Source organism: Rhinopithecus roxellana, chromosome 6, assembly GCF_007565055.1.
Source record: "Rhinopithecus roxellana isolate Shanxi Qingling chromosome 6, ASM756505v1, whole genome shotgun sequence".
Taxonomy (NCBI): Eukaryota; Metazoa; Chordata; class Mammalia; order Primates; family Cercopithecidae; genus Rhinopithecus; species Rhinopithecus roxellana.
Window position 1 is genome coordinate 66602423 of NC_044554.1, and position 16971 is coordinate 66619393.

At 36.2% G+C, this 16971-nt stretch overlaps 1 protein-coding gene across 11 annotated transcripts in view; it reads left to right on the forward strand.

The window, feature by feature from the left end:
- Window positions 1-16971, forward strand: part of GRM8 (glutamate metabotropic receptor 8) — an 858863-nt gene that overhangs the window by 578993 nt on the left and 262899 nt on the right. For 2 of the 11 annotated variants that reach the window (XR_004058116.1, XM_030933343.1), the window contains one exon: window positions 8887-8958. The exons of 7 other annotated variants lie outside the window; for them this stretch is intronic. Coding sequence is in view for 3 of the 4 variants with exons in the window: in XM_030933343.1 (XP_030789203.1) it covers window positions 8887-8958 (72 nt within the window). In the remaining variant the exon portion in view is untranslated. Of the gene's footprint in view, window positions 1-8872; window positions 10649-16971 lie in introns of those variants that run through there. 2 more of the 11 variants (XM_030933352.1, XM_030933351.1) reach the window with 2 other exon arrangements.

Here is a 16971-nt window from a genome sequence, read left to right on the forward strand (position 1 = left end):
ATTTTATTTTACTTTATGATTTTGAGATAGAGTCTCACTGTGATATCCAGGCTGGAGTGCAGTGGCATAATCTGGGCTCACCAAAACCTCTGCCTCCTGGGTTCAAGCGATTCTCATGCCTCAGCCTCTTAAGTAGCTGGGATAACAGGTATGCACCATGATGCCCAGGTAATTTTTTTCTATTTTTAGTAGAGACGGTTTCACTGTGTTGGCCAGGCCTGTCTCGAACTTCTGGCCTCAAGTGATCCACCTGCCTCGGTCTCCCAAAGTACTGGGATTAGAGGTGTGAGCCATGCACCCAGCCAAGAAATGTATTTTAGAAGGTTATAGCTGCCATAGATTGTAATTCTTCTTATGGAGCCAGGTAAAGGAAATTGAAAACTTTCTGAAAAAAATTCACCCTTCTAGATGCCATTAAAAACATTCACGATTAATAGAAGGAGGCCAAAATATAAACATGAACTGCAGAAATTGATTCTAACCCTCATGGATGAATTTAAAGGGTTCGAGACTTCAGCGGAGAAAGTAACTGTAAATGTGGTAAAAATAGCAAGAGATCTAGAATTAGAAAGTAGAGCCTGAGAATGTGACTGAATTGCTGTAATTCATAATCAAATTTGAATGGAAGAAGAGTACCTTCTTATGGATGATCAAAGAAAGTGGTTTCTTGAGATAGAATCTTCTCTTGCTGAAGGTGCTGTGAACATTATTGAAATGACAACAAAGGATCTAGAATATTATATAAACTTAGTTGATAAGGCAGCAGCAGGGCTTGAAAGGAATGACTCCAGTTTTGAAAGAAGTTCTACTCTGGGCAAAATGCTATTAAACAGCATAACATGCTACAGAGAAAACTTTCATAAAAGGATATGTCAATCAATGCAGTACTTTATTGTTGTCTTGTTGATGAAATTGCCACAGCAATTCCAACCTTCAGCATCTGCCACTCTGATCAGTCAGCAGCCATCAACATTGAGGCAAGATCCTCCACCAGTCAAAAGATTATGACTTACTGAAGGCTCAGATGATAATTATCATTTTAAGCAATAAAATATTTTTAAAATAAATTATATACTTTCTTAGACATAATGCTGCTGTACACTTAGTAGACTATAACAGTATAAAACTGACTTTTATGTGGGAAACCAGAATATTTGTGTGACTCACTGTATTGTGATATTCAGTGTATTGTGGTGATTTGGAACTGGACCTGCAATGTTTACAAGGTATGCTTGTATGAGTGAGAACATAATGGTAATTTGTCTTTTTGTGCCTGACTTATTTTACATGGCATAATGTCCTCTGAGTTCATCCACGTTGTTGCAAATGACAAGTTTCCTTTCTTAATGTTTGAATAATATTCCATTGTAAATATGTACCTCAATTTCTTTATTCATTCTTCTGTCCATGGACACTTAGGTTGTTTCCACAGCTTCCCTATTGTGAATAATGCTACAATGGAAAAGGAGGAATAGATATCTCTCCAAAACATCGATTTTATTTTTTACATATATACCCAAAGTGGGATAGCTGGTTCATATGGTAGCTCTGTTTTTAATGTTTTAAAGGAAACTCTGTACTATTTTCTGTAATAGCTGTTCCAGTACATTCCCACCAATAGTGTACAAGGGTTCATTTTCTCCAAACCCTTTCCAACACTTATCTCTTCTATTATTTCTCCTCCTCCTCCTCTCTCCTCCTCCTCCTCTTCTTCCTCTTCCTCTTCTTCCTCCTCTTCCTCCTCCTCTTCCTCTTCCTTCTTCTTTCCTCCCTCTTCCTCCCTCCTCCTCCTCCTCCTCCTCCTCCTCCTCCTCCTCTTCTTCTTCTTCTTCTTCTTCTTCTTCTTCTTCTTCTTCTTCTTCTTCTTCTTCTTCTTCTTCTTCTTCTTCTTCTTCTTCCTTCTTCCTTCTTCCTTCTTCTTCTTCTTCTTCTCCTTCTTCCTCTTCTTCTTCTTTTTTTTTTAAACAGAGATGAGGTCTTGCTATATTGCCTAGGCTGGTCTCAAACTCCCGGGCTGACACAGTTCTGCCACTTTAGCCTTCTGCATAGCTGGGATTACAGGCATGAGCTACTGCACCCAGCTTCTTGTCTTTTTCATAGCAGCTATCTTAATAGGTGTGAGGTGATATATCATTGCAGTTTTAATTTGCATTTCTCTAATGATTAGTAATGTTGAACATCTTTTCATGTGCCTGTTAGACATTTGTCTATTTTCTTTGGAAATATGTCTATTCAGATCCTTTCCTTGTTTTTTCAAAACTTTTTGACAAAAAATTATATATATTTATTTTGTATAACATATTGTTTTTAATATACATGCATCATGGAATAGTTAAATTGAGCTAATTAACATATGCATTAGTTCACGTATTTTGCAGTGAGAAACACAAATTCTACTTTTTATGGAGTTTTCAAGGGTATAATACATTGTGTTAACAATATCACCATGTTTTACAATAAACATAGTAAATTTTTTTCTTCCTATCTGAAATTTTGAATCCCTTCACCAACATCTCCCCAACTGCTCCCCACATCCTTCATTTCCCAACTATTCCAACCCCAGGTAACCACCATTGTACTCTCTACCTCCATGAGTTCAACTCTTGTAGATTCCACATATGACTGAGTTTATGAGGCATTTTTTTGTGTGCCTGCCTTACTTCACTTAATGTCCTCCATGTTCATCCATGTTATTGCAAATGACAGAATTTCCTTGTTTTAAGTCTGAATAGTACTCTACTGTATATACTATTCAGCCTCCACATAGATATATGGAGCTCTCTCTATATGATTTATATATCTATATATATCTATATAGAGATATATATGATCTCTATATGATATGTATATCTATATATGATATATAGATATTATATATATAATCTATATATATCACATTTTCTTTATCTGTTCATCCATTGACAGACACTTAGGCTGATCCCATATCTTGGCTATTGTGAATAATGCTGCAATGAACATGACAGTGCAGATATCTATTTAATGTACTAATTTCATTCCTTTGGAAATACACTTAGTAGTGATTTGTTGGATCACATGGTAGTTCTGTTTTTAATTTTTTGAGAAACCTCCCTGCTGTTTTCTGTAATGGTTATACTAATTTACATTCCCACCAACTATGTACAAAAGTTTCCTTTTTCCACGTTTCTGACAGCATTTATCTTTCATTTTTTTTGATAATAGCTATTCTGAAAGGTGTGTAGTGATACCTCATTCTGATTTTAATTTGTATTTCTCTGAGGATTAGTGATGTTGAACATTTTTTTCATATACCTATTGAACATCCGTATATCTTCTTTTGGAAATGCCTAGTCAGGTCTTTTGTCTATTTTTTAATTGGATTCTTTGTTTTCTTACTATTTAGTTGTATGTATTTCTCATATAATTTGAATATTAGCCCCTTATCAGATATATGGTTTGCAAATACTTTCTCTCATTACGTGTTGCCTTTTCATTTTGCTGACTCTTTCCTTTGCTGTGCAGAAGCTTTTTAGTTTGATGTAGTCCCGCTTGGTATTGTTTGCTTTTATTGCCTGTGCTCTTGGTGTTCTAGCCAAAAAACCATTGTCAAGACCAGTGTCAAGGAGATTTTCTCCATGTTTTTTTCCTAGGCTTTTAATGGTTTCAAGTATTACATTTAGATCTTTAATCCATTTTGAGTTGATTTTTGTGTATGGTGTAAGATAAGGGGCAAATGTCATTCTTTCTCATGCAGATGCTCAGTTTTTCAAACATAATTTATAAAAGAGACTTTCTTTCCTTATTGTTGAATATCAGTTGACCATATATGCATGGGTTTATTTCTGGATTCTGTATTTAGTTCCATCAGGGTGCTATGCCTTTAATGTGTTGAAACTCTAGAGTCTATCATAGACCTAGAGTAGAGGAGAAGTAAACAAATCTTTGATGAAGAAAAGAAAGTCTATTTAAATGAAGCATAGTTTAATACTATACACCCCTTCCCCACATACATACCTTATGGCAAGATACAATTTGCTTAATGAACACCTTCATGCCATTATAGTAGTTATCTTGTTTCCAGCTGGCTTACAACTTGGACCCCTCTCTGAAATTCTGAAAGTCAGTGTAGAAACTTTAGCCATATTAAAACAACAACAACAACAAGAAAAAAAAAAAAAAAAACATCTACACAATAATAGCTAGCTATAACGTTTTTGTGGAGCTGAAAGTTAATCTACCTTTGCTTCTCTGGTGAGCCATGGTAGGTTCCTGGGCAGGGGAGCATTGTAATAATAGCAGTGTTTTAGTATTTCTTTTTTCATTAGACATTAAAAAAAAAAAAAAAAAAAAGAGATAGGATTTTGCCATTTGCCCAGTCTAGTCTCGAACTCCTGGACTCAAGCAATCTGCCCACCTTTCCATCTCAAATTGCTAGGATTACAGGCATGAGCTGCCATGCTCAGCCAGGAATATTTATGTGGGACATATCTAAAAAGTAGATTGTCTTGAAGAGAGAGCAGCTATAAGGTGGTCAGGTAGTCATGAGGTGAAAAGGACTAGGACCCCAGTGAGCATTTTCTCTACCTTTGCAGTAGACATGGCAGATACCAGATGTATATTAAGAATATTGAATAATGGAGACCATTGGAAATAACATGTGAAGAATACACATAATGCTTTTTAAAACCAAACTTACAGTATCTTATATTATCTGTGGCTGTAACTACTCATGTTCACTTTTTCCTTTAGTGTGAAGTATTAGTAAAGGCAAAACATTCTGCATTCCAAGAGTTGACCTACCGTCGTGATCATTTTATGTGTTAACATGACCACACCACAAGGTGCCCAGGTTAAACATCATTCTCAGCATTTCTATGAGGGTGTTTTAGGATGAGATTTACCTTTAAATTGGTAGACTAAGTAAGGTAGATTGCTCTTCCTAATGTTATGGGCCTCATTCATGTGGTTGACAGCCTGGATAGGACAAAATGGCTGACCTTCTCCAAGGAAAGCTTTCTCCCAACCTTACTGACTTCAAACTGGGACACTGGCTTTTCTCTGCCTTATGATTTGAACTGAAAAATCAGCTCTTCCTGGAACTCAGACTTACTGACCTTTGGACAGGAACTAGACCATTAGCACTCCTGAGTCTCTAGCTGGCCAACTCACCTTGTAGACCCTGGGATTTGTCAGTCACTATAATAATGTGAGCCATTCCTTATATCAAAATATATTTATTATAAGGAATTGGCTTATTGGTTCTGTTTCTCTGGAGACCCCTGATTAAAACACCTATACTATAGATTTTTAAAATCTACTAGGCAATTTCTCTCAGGTTCACATGGATATTGAAACAAAGAGAAAAATTCAGATGTTACTTGCAAGCATAGTCTTCCTATTAAATAAATTTTCCATGACATTAAAATTAATATCAGCCATGGCAATTATGTGTTCTTTCCTCTCTTAAAGTAATGGTACTTTTATCTAAAATTCATTTCATAGTGATATATTCAATGATTACTTGAGTCTTCTTTACTTACATTAATTAGGCTTTAACAAACCAGACAGCCCATAAAATAATAAATGGCTTGAAATTAACATAGTGAAAATTCATTTAAAAATATCTTGGTTTCTTAATTTACTGCTGCTCCTGAATAAATATGCTCAGATATTTTTATTTTCCTTTAGTGTGAATCATTTCAACTTAAAGATTAGATGTTTAAATATTTTGAGACTCTCCAATGTTTTCCAACAGTGAACAATTTTAAAAGTTTTACGTCTCTTAATGACTATGAGTTCAAATAACACATTCATGATAATCTGTTAGTTTAATATACATACATGTTAACTATATACATATTGAACTAACATTTTAACTAATTACATATTAGTTTCATATATATATATTTTATTTTATTTTATTTTATTTATTTATTTATTTTTGAGACGGAGTCTCGCTCTGTCACCCAGGCTGGAGTGCAGTGGCCGGATCTCAGCTCACTGCAAGCTCCGCCTCCCGGGTTTACGCCATTCACCTGCCTCAGCCTCCCGAGTAGCTGGGACTACAGGCGCCCGCCACCTCACCCGGCTGGTGTTTTGTATTTTTTTTAGTAGAGACGGGGTTTCACTGTGTTAGCCAGGATGGTCTCGATCTGCTGACCTCGTGATCCGCCCGTCTCAGCCTCCCAAAGTGCTGGGATTACAGGCTTGAGCCACCGCACCCGGCCATATATATATTTTATATATATATATATGTATTTATTTGTTTAGACCTGTGCACAAATATATGTATGTATACACACACACACATACACAGATAGGCTTGTCCACACATAGATCTGTGTGTATTCTGCCTGTAATGATTTCAGGTAAACAAATATATTTAAGTGGAGATAAAATGTATGTTTAGTGACTTACATAGCTACTCTTCAATGTATGGCAATCATAAAATCAACCTCAGCCACAGTGGTATTGGTGATTATGATAAAAAAACTTACATATGTAATGGACTTAGCAAGTTTGTGCAGCAAGGAGATTGGCATGGTGGCCCATGGTATCCTGCAATGCTAGGATTATATTTGTAAGAATAGCAAGTCAGCTGTCCAGATGGTAATTATAGCAAAGTAAGAGCAGACTTCAACTCATAGTCTCAGGGAAACTGATCAGGGTTGCAAGAATATAGGAAACATATAATAAGAGGGTTGTAAATGTCCTGACAGCCTGACTTAGTCATTTTCTGCTAGTATAGGTAGACAGAAGTTCAGTTCTTCCCAGGCCTGAGGAAGTGTTCATGAATTTGCAGATAAGGACAGGGTCTGTGGTCATATGGTTAATAGAGTGGACTGCTGATAGCCTTTGGTGAAAGCCAACATAAGAAAGAGGTGCTTTGGTGGCCAGGTGTGGTGGCTCAAGCCTATAATCTCAACACGCTGGGGGCTCAAGGCCAGAGGATTGCTTGAGCCCAGCAGTTTGAGACCAGACTGGGCAACATAGCAAGATTGTCTCAACAAAAAAAATTTTAAAAAATAGCTGGGTAAGGCAGAGCACACCTGTAGTCCTAGACACTTGAAAGGTTGAGGCAAGAGGGTCACTCAGGCCGGAAGTTTGGGGAGCTGTGATCATACCACTGCACTTCAGCCTGACTGACAAAAACGAGACCTTGTATAAAAAACAAAAAAGGTGGTTGGAGGTACTGTGCTCTGAGGTTTTGTTTCTGACACATGTGTTAAAATGTCTTGACCTGGGACCTGGTTTAGATGAGGATTTCCACGGAAAACTGACTGTTCCTTTGCAGATTCTTATTTATGAAACTCTCCTTGGCAGTCTTTTGTCTGATTTGCATCTCAACTTTGACTTGTGCAACCCCATACCCAAAAATGAAAACAAACTCTTGATGCTTCAAACATATATTTATTCTATCCTATGTATCTCTGTTTTAGTGAATTACAGCACATCTACCTTCTGATCTGACTGAAAGCCAAGGATTTAATTCCTCCTTTTCCTCATTCCTGCTAGTACTACTGACATAGTCCTTTACTAATCTTCTTGCTTTAATTCCTTTTCTGCAAGGCATCTAGTCTAATATTCTTAAAACTAGATTATGCCTGATTGAAACTCCTCAATGAATTCCCAGTATACTAGGAAAAAATCTAACTTGTCTCTCACTGACATTGCCCTGATCAGACTCCTGCAGTGTCTCATTTTCCTCATTCCCACGTCTTCATTCCTCCAGCAACAATAACTTTCTTCCTGTGGCTTGAATATGCCAAGTCTTTTCCCAGCCTCGACCCTGTAGGCTTGCTATTTTCTCGGTCTGGAATTCTCTTCCCCTTGTTTGCCGCATGACTCCTTTTCATTCTTCAGGTCTTTATCACTTGGCGCATTCTGTGACAGTTAACAGAAACCACTCCACTTTAATCAGAAGGGCACTTAACATGATAAATCAGTGCTTACAATTTTTTAGAAGGTCTGTGGAATAGCATCTGATGTGGAGCTATTCCAGACTCCAAGAACACCATCGCAGAACTGGCCCTCTACATCTGCCTCATTGGGAAGCTGGGGAGTTAGGAGGCTTCTGTCCCAACTGCTGGCTTCAGGGTTGTACTACTGTAACCATGAGCAGGGGATCAGGAAGTGGGGTCAGAACTATTACCTTCAGGAACACATCTTATGTGCTGTCTGACAATAAGGAGGCTGGACTTCTGTGCCAGTGAAGTAGACACCTTTTCTGCCACTGTGTCGTCCTTCTACAGCTTAGTTCTGAATCAGTGCTTCTCATGAGTATATCTGTTTGTCTGTGTCTAAATGCAGATCCCTAGCTGCGGAGGAGGATATGAAACATAGCTTTCAGCTTTCCAGTTTCTGGAGCACAAGAAGGTATGCAAAATGAGGTTGAAACAGATGATGGTCTGCCAGAAGGCCTCCCCTCATTCTACCTGTCCATCCCATGAAATCCTATTATATCATCCTCTTTATTCCCATAATAGCAGTTATTATAATCTCTATCCTTTTTAATTGGTTTTTCATTTGTATACTGTCTGAGTCTTCCACTGCTGGACTGTAAGCTCCACAAGGCAGGGGGCTTTCCTTACTTATGCAGGACTTGGCATGTGCAAATGCTAGCACAAATGTGTTGCTGAATTGAGTTGAATAAATGAATAAATAGAGCCTACTTATTATTTCTATATTCACTAAAGGACACTCATTGGTCTCTGACAAGATTCCCTTTTACTTGGGGTGACCATATAACTTGTTGCTCAAATAGGGACACTTTGGAGAGAGAAATGGGTAGCATGATTAATAATTGTACTAAGACAGAAGGCATGAAATGGGACTGTCTAAAGCAAACCAGGCATACAGTCATCAACTTATTACAATCTCTATTCTCCGACAGACTCGTCTTCTTAGGTTGCCTCAGAGGGATCCAGATGTCTCTACCCTGGCCAACTCTTTTTACTCCTTCATTTTTTCAGTCATTGGGTAAGAATTTTAGTTACATGGACTATGACAACAGTTTCATACTTCTTGTGGGATTTCTAAAACTAAAAAAAATTCTCACAATATTTTACTATCTAGACTATTTGAACTTGATTCTAGATCTTGTAACAATAAAAATCAAAAGCAGGGTTCTAGTGTATGGTTTTCCAATGTCATTTTAAGTAGGTTACTCAGCAATCACTGGGAGAGTTTACTAGAAACAGATTTTTAAAAACATCTCTGTTGGAGCTACTGATTTCTTTAGGGGAGCTCAAGAATCCGTTCCTTATAAAACTACCAGTGAGTATGGTGCACGGTTAGATTTAAGAACCGTGAGATAAGAAGCGTCTGAGGCCCCTTCTATATTTGGTACAAGGATTAATAGGTACCTTTAACATATATAATCATTGGCATTAACTACGGTAAATGCTGTAAATGATTCAGCAGTGGGAATTGACAGGCTACTGTGCTCTGGCGTGCAGGATGTCTATGTGATGTGATGCATGTGTTTGCAATACAAGACAGCCCACCCCCAACCTTCCGGGCCTGCAGCTGAGATCAACTGTGACTAACCTGATTCCAAAACTAGCTGACTCATTTCATTGCTTCCTGTTTCTCTTATTATACTTTGAAATGTTTTCAGTGAAGAGACTAGCACTCTGCCCAATGTACTGTAAGTGCTTGGTAATTATTGGTTATATATATATACATTTATTAAAAGAAGGAAGGAAGAAAAGAAGGAATGGAAGAGAAGGGGAGAGGGAGGAAAGGAAGGAGGGATCAAGTAATGAGGCAATATGGTAAATATAGTAGAGAAACAAATTCACTGTTCTTTATCAGGATGCAATTTTAGAAATTTAGGATTTAGGAACATAAACACAAAATATCTTGGGAACAAGACAAAATTATATCCTCTGTTGTTTCAGATGACTTGTTAAAAACTGAAATTTTATTGCACTGGCTTTTACACATCTGAGTGCTAAGGTAACTGCTTGTTTGACTGAATGTAACTTAACAATATATGTAATTGACATTTTTTATTTTTTTAAATGATGTAACAGGTTGATGTGAGAATGGACTTGCTCAGGGTGAACTAATTTGGGACTGGAGTTTGAGAGGGCCTTTTATCACCCTCATCAAATTATGTAATTTATTTCTTTCAAATTATTAAACTTTAAAATATTGATTATAACATTTATTTTAGGGTTGTGAGAATATGAGAATCAAGTGATCTAATGAATGAGAATCATTGTTTTGAGAATCAATGAGCTAAGGAATGAGAAAGTTCTAGGAAATATTTTAAAATGAGATCTTTTAAAGTGAGATATAAAAAAGATTACTTGCCCTTTTCTCTGAAACAGGTTTTCTCAAAAACCATTAATAACTAGAATATGGAGGCATGCTGTATTCAAATCTGTTGCAGTCTTCAGCCTTATTTTCATTATATTGAGTTCTTGATTTCCTGATATATTTTAGGTCCAACACGGTTTCTTTCAGATACCAGTATAGGAAAGAGCTTTTTAATGAAATAGATTTTTAATATTCATTCATTGTCTAGATATTGTGAAATTGCTATTGTTCTATACCAATCTTAGACATAATACAACCTGCAGTTACTGATGTGAAATTGAATGGAGCAACTTCATTCTGTAAAGTTGAATCGGTGATTAAAATAACCTACGAACTATCTGAACAGTGTGTGTGTGTGTTGGTTCTGGTTTTCTTCTATCTAATTGTAGTCCCAATATCAGTTAACATCCTCCATCTCTCTGTGCAGTTATGCTTACTTACTCTGAAAAGATGTTATAGTGACTGGAAAAAAATCAGTTTATCCATCAATAGACCTATATCTCATATCTCCTAAAAATGCACTTTCCATCGTTCTCTTTTGAGCCAATATTTATTATTGTCCCAAAAAATGTGCATTGCAACTGGAGAGATGCAGCCAGCTTAGGCAAGCGTGCCTGTAGTGGGCTTAGGGCATTTCTGGGGCACTCTGTCTCTTTATCTGGAGCCTGGAAATGATTGTTTGACACACACCAAAGGGAGAACTTCATCAGACACTGAAAGTGGTACCTTGGAGCCTGCAAAAATACTTCCCATTGCTCTAGGGTTGGAGAAAAGTAAAGATGCAGAAACATAAAAGTCAAAATCAAAATGTAATAGAAAAATGAAAGAGGAAATAGAAGAGGAAGAAGGTGATAAAAATAAATGTATGAACTGCTTTTTTATTTAGCAGTCTTATCAAAATCACAGGGGAATTTTTTGTCTGTCAGAGTCTCAAATCCTTAGGCATCTCATGAAATATCATGAATTTTCAATGTACTTTAAATTTTACATTTTTGAAAGCAAGGGAATTTTCTTACATACCGCATCAGTCCAGCAGATACAAAGTAGCACAACAGAACTCTTATAAGCTTATTTTTATCGAATTCACTTCTTATAAAAGCAGTACAGTTACAATTGAGGGAAATAATGGAAAATGGCTTTGCTGTGAATTTTGATGACTTTGTTGAATCTTTAAATCTAACCTCATTCCATCTATCATTAGTCTTTTCCTTTCATGCCCTTTGATGGCAATCGTGTTTTACAGATGAACCCATTAATTCACTGGGAGGTTAAGTGATTAGCTCTGCCGGGCAGTCAGGTGCAGGGTTAAGATTAGACAAAAGTCCCTCAGGGTCCAGTGATTGCTAAACTTTGAGGACAGTGACCCTCCTTATTATAAAACCAGACATTCAGAAATTATCTAACAGCTTCTTTTACCACATTCCAAAGAAAGTGTATTTACCTTTACAGAGAAAGGGCCTACAATGGTTCTAAAACCCAGGTTGCTAGAAAGACACTTTCTCCTCAGAAGCTAATATAATTTAGAGAGAATTTCTTGAGATAAATATAAATGTATTTCAATTTATGCAATGCCTACATAATTAACAAATAAGTAAGTGTTTGGCTTGTTAATATTCCAGGCACCCCAACAAGCTCTATTGGGGTTACGTAGGTATGCAATTCAGAGAACCAGCCCACATTGAGTCATTCATTGTTTCGTTGTTTCATTCATTCATTTATGACAGTCAATTCATTTATGACAGTTGTTAAATTAATGAAAAAGTGACTTCATTAGGAAAGATTTCACGGTCTAGATTGTATCATATGGATAAAATATTAACAGACACAGAAGTGTGAGTCCTTCCAGGTATAGGAAATAACATGACAATCTCCCTCATAAATAAATCTCTGTGGTAGAAAGACATAGTAACATTTATTGAGTAGCATATGCACTGATATGCCTAGAGCATTTTGTAATATGAGTACATGTGGAAAGTAATTTTAATGTAAGTTAAATATTTATAAAATACATATTTAAAAGATAAGCACCATTTTTCTTCAATTTTGTGATTCATCTAGTTTTCTGTAAATGGTAGAAAATAGAACAATTCTTTTATATTCCGATCCTTCCTCCACAACCCTCTCAATAAAATTATAACAAAGAGTAAGCCACTACATAATTCCCCTTCCACTTACTATAGAAGAAAATCAACTCTTAAGATTAATTGTGAGGGTTTCAGCAGAGTATTGCCTAATTAAAGATGACCAGAGAAGCGGCAGCCTCAGAAACTCCTTTAATTTGACAGCCTGAATACTCAGCATGTTTAAGAGTAGTTCTCAGGGGTAGTTCCACAATCTATTCCATTTGTATAAACCTCCACAACTTCACTCAGACAATAGGAGTGTGCAAAGGAATAACTTGCTTCCATGAACAACAAACATTTACTGCATTTGCTTGCATTGTTTCTCACCTTTTTAGTAAATATTTTATTTCTGAAATGAAAGAACTGTTTTATGGAAAAAATTCCTTCAAGACGCAGATTTCCGTGAACTTGGGGTTCCAGCCATTGCAGCCTTGAGTATAATTTCCACCTGAAGGTTGGGAAAGAGCATTTTTGAAGAGATGTGAGCAACACTGAAGAACCCCTTCTGTATTTTCAGCAAATAGTGTTTTTAAGGCTTCTTTGTTCTTCCCTTGTTAAATCTTCAGATTAGTAACTGCTGATTAATGCCCCAAAGAGAAGGGATTACAGGAAGATAAGTATTGCATACTAATTTCCCTAAATTTGGGGATGGGGAGAAATACAGAAAGATGTGAGTAAATGCTATAAACATTTCAAAAGAAAAAAAATGACTCACAATGGGGAGATGTGTTAATGTGTTGTTCAGGCAATAAAAGTGCTTTACTTTCCTTCTTTTATACTGTATATTTAAGGCATACAACATGATGCTTTGATGCACGTATATTACATATATATTTAGTGAAATATACTAAGGTCAAGCACATTAACATATCCATCATGTCACATAATTACCTTTTTAACTTTTCTATTTTTTGGTAGTAACAGCATCTAAAATCTGCTGTCTTAGCCAATTTCTAGTATATACTACAAAATTATTAACTTTAGTCCTCTTGCTGTACATTAGCTCTTGAGACTTATTTATTTCAGTTGTTTATGTAACTGTGACTTTGTACCCCTTGACATGCATTTCTCCATTCCACACCCACTCCTTGTCCTGGATAACCACTGTTGTACTATCTTTTTCTATGGGTTTGACTTTTTTTTTCTTAATTCCACACATAAGTGAAAACATACAGTATTTGTCTTTCTGTGCCTGGCTTATTTCACTTAGCATAATGTCCTCCAGGTTTGTCCATTTTGTCACAAATTGCAGGCTTTTCCTTTTTTTTTTTTTTAAGGCTGAACAATATTCTATTGTGTATACGTTATGCATTTTCTTTATCCATTTATCCCTTAAGGGACACCTAGGTTGCTTTCATATCTTGGCTATTGTGAATAGTGCTGCAACGAGCATCGGCGTGTGGATATTTCTACAAGGTGCTGATTTCACTTCCTCTTGGGTATCTAACCAGAAGAGGGATTGCTGGGTCATATGGTTTCACTTCCTAGGTGGAAGCCCCCCATAATTTTGAAGGCCTGTATTCAGTAAACTGTCAACAACAATCCCATCTGAGCCTCCTTTTCTTCAGCCTCTGTCTCTCTCTGTTTTGGCATTTTTCTTCTGTCTTCCTTCCCACATCTCTTATCCATTGCCAGTTCCATTTAGCCTCAGCAAATAAATATGTTCAAGTTTCTTATTTCATAAAAGAAAATAAAAATAAATAAATAAAAATATAACCTTTAAACCTTCTACCTCTCTCTCAGTCATAGCTCCCTTAAAGGGAGGAGGCTTCCATGTGTTAACACTACATCATTATCCTCAGCAAACTAACACAGGAACAGAAAGTCAAAGACCGCATGTTCTCACTTGCAAGTGGGAGATGAACAATGAGAACAGATGGTTACAGGGAGGGGAACAACACACAATGGGGCCTGTCAGGAGTGGGGGGCGGGGGAAGAGAGAGCATCAATATCAATAGCTAATACATGCGGGGCTTAATACCTAGGCGATGGGTTGATAGGTGCAGCAAACCACCATGGCACATGTTTACCTGTGTAACAAACCTGCACATCCTACTTATGTATCCCAGACTTAAAATAAAACACATTTTTTAAAAGAGTTTTTGTTTCTTAAATTTTGCATCCAGTTGAGTGCATCACTCACTTCATCCTAGTCCTGGCCCTGTGTATCCACTTGTGCATTTCATAGGTAACTCAAGCTATTTGTCTTCTACCTTCAATCAAGCCTTCTTTCACACTGTTACTCCCTGTTTCTGTGAACGTCATCACATTTTACCTGGTTGTAAAAGCCAGAAAGCTGGCTTGCCTTCACCCTTTTCTTTATCCCTGTCTCACCAACCTTATAATCAATGATCATATATTGCCTCTTATGGCTCTTTAATATCTTTCTTCAGAAACACTGTCTCTACTTAAGACCCTCCTCATTTCTTTCCTGAATTGCCAAGAATTGTCCTCTAACTATTCTTTTTTGCTAATGTGTCCCCCCATCCTTCTCTGTTATTTACATAATTGTGGCCAGAGAAATTTTTCTAAAATGCAGATCTGATCATACATCCTTGACTACTTAAAGTCTTTCAGTACCTTTTTATTGGCTTCACATAAAATCCAAAATCCTTAGCAAGCCATATAAAAACCTTAATCATCTGGACCTACTAAGTCTTTCATTTTTATCACTTGTCACTGACTAATTAAGACCTTTGCTGAAATTACCTTCCTTTTCAGGAAGGTAAATAGGTTATTTCTCACAGCACTGGACCTTCTAATATGCTATTTCTTCTGCCTGAAATTCTCTTCCTTTAAAACTCAATTCACAGGGCACATTATCCAGGAATTCTTCTTGATGTTTACAGTTTCAGCTAGGCATTCATTCCATCTACTTCCTGTCATTTGGTACTTCCATTTTATAGCTGATACTGTTTCCTGGTTAGCCTGGTCTCCATGCTATGAGTTATTTGGGAACAGGGACCATATCTTTTAATTCTGTGTCTCTAGTACATTATATAGTTCTTGGAAGGAAGTAGGTATTTCCAAATGATAGAAGATATCAGTACAGAATATTATTCTTTTCTCATTTTCATAATTATAACAGAATTCCCTTTAAAAATGTTTTAATATATTCCTAATTTAGTATTTTGATGGATCAAGATTTGGCTATCTGCCTAGAAATAGTTTTTCTTGAATATAGTCATCTCAGTACCTCCCCTCACTATCCCTCCTCTGTTGGAAAAGCCACCCCATCCATGCAATCCTAGTACAAACTGAGATGCTTAAAAATCACAGTATTTTTTTCAGAGGATATCTATGAAGCAAGATTGGGGATACAGGGAAAGAGTAGTTTAACAACTGACAGGACCACACACATTCTGTTTCTCCATTCTTAAGCTCAAAAACCCAGATACATGTTAGAATCAAGGCACGAGACAATTGTTGGTGGCCACATTAAATGCCTCTGACTGTACTTGGAGCTGGACAAGAATTGCATGGACATCTAGTCCAGACAAGGAGCCTCAAGAGACAAACATATCTAAAGGTTCTGACTGACCTAGACTAATATAATTTAATAGCAAATGCATGAAAGCGTCATTAAATGTAACTAGTTTTGCCTAAGCAGAACCCAGAGGAGAAATGTAGATCTAAAATAAGACTTAGTATATTTCAACACTCAAGAGCTTTCTTGATCACTTTAAGGCATGCTAACAATTTTCCATACATATGACAGTTATGAGGCAATTAATGGAATACTTTGCAAATCAATTGCAAAAAAGAGAAGAAAAAAATTAAGTAACAGCTGAAGTAAAAAATGAAACTGCTATAAATATAGATAATAGCTTCCATTAAAAGTGTCTTCCAACATTGGAAAGTTTAATCACAGTTACACTCAAATCATTGGTTACACTCTATTTCACAGCTATCCAGCTTGGAAAAATCTATGCACTATTAAACATGATAGGTTCAATGTTTTTTATAATATCTGGTCAGCAGTGGAAAATTTTGTTAGCTAATTTCATTAACAAGTTTCAGTTTCATTTAATTCTAACAATAATAATTAAAAAGCAAGTACTATTTTTTAGATGGTGCATGTCTAATCGGTAGAGGGGGAGGAATTTTTCTAAACATAGAGGAATTGAGACAAAATCACATAGGGAAACAGAAACAGACCTAAATATTTACATTTAGTTAATAAATATAAGTATATATAGTTGGTTTTCTTATAAATAAATAAGAAAAACATAGTTGAGAGAAATATTAGCTTCAAATGTAAGAGAAACATTTAATATATTGAATATTTACAATGGTCATACAAATTTCTAATGACCTATCTTAAAGAATCTTAAAATAGCAATTTACAAAGGGCATATTCCAACAATTTATGAGAGAAACTACATTTGACTGATACATTCATGAAAATGATTAAGACTTAGATGTAATAAATGAAACATAACTTGAGACATATTTTTCATCTTTTGAAATAGAAAATACTTTCAGAAGAAATATTTTGGATTGATAAGAAGGCACAGAGATCAGACTACTATTTTATATGCCT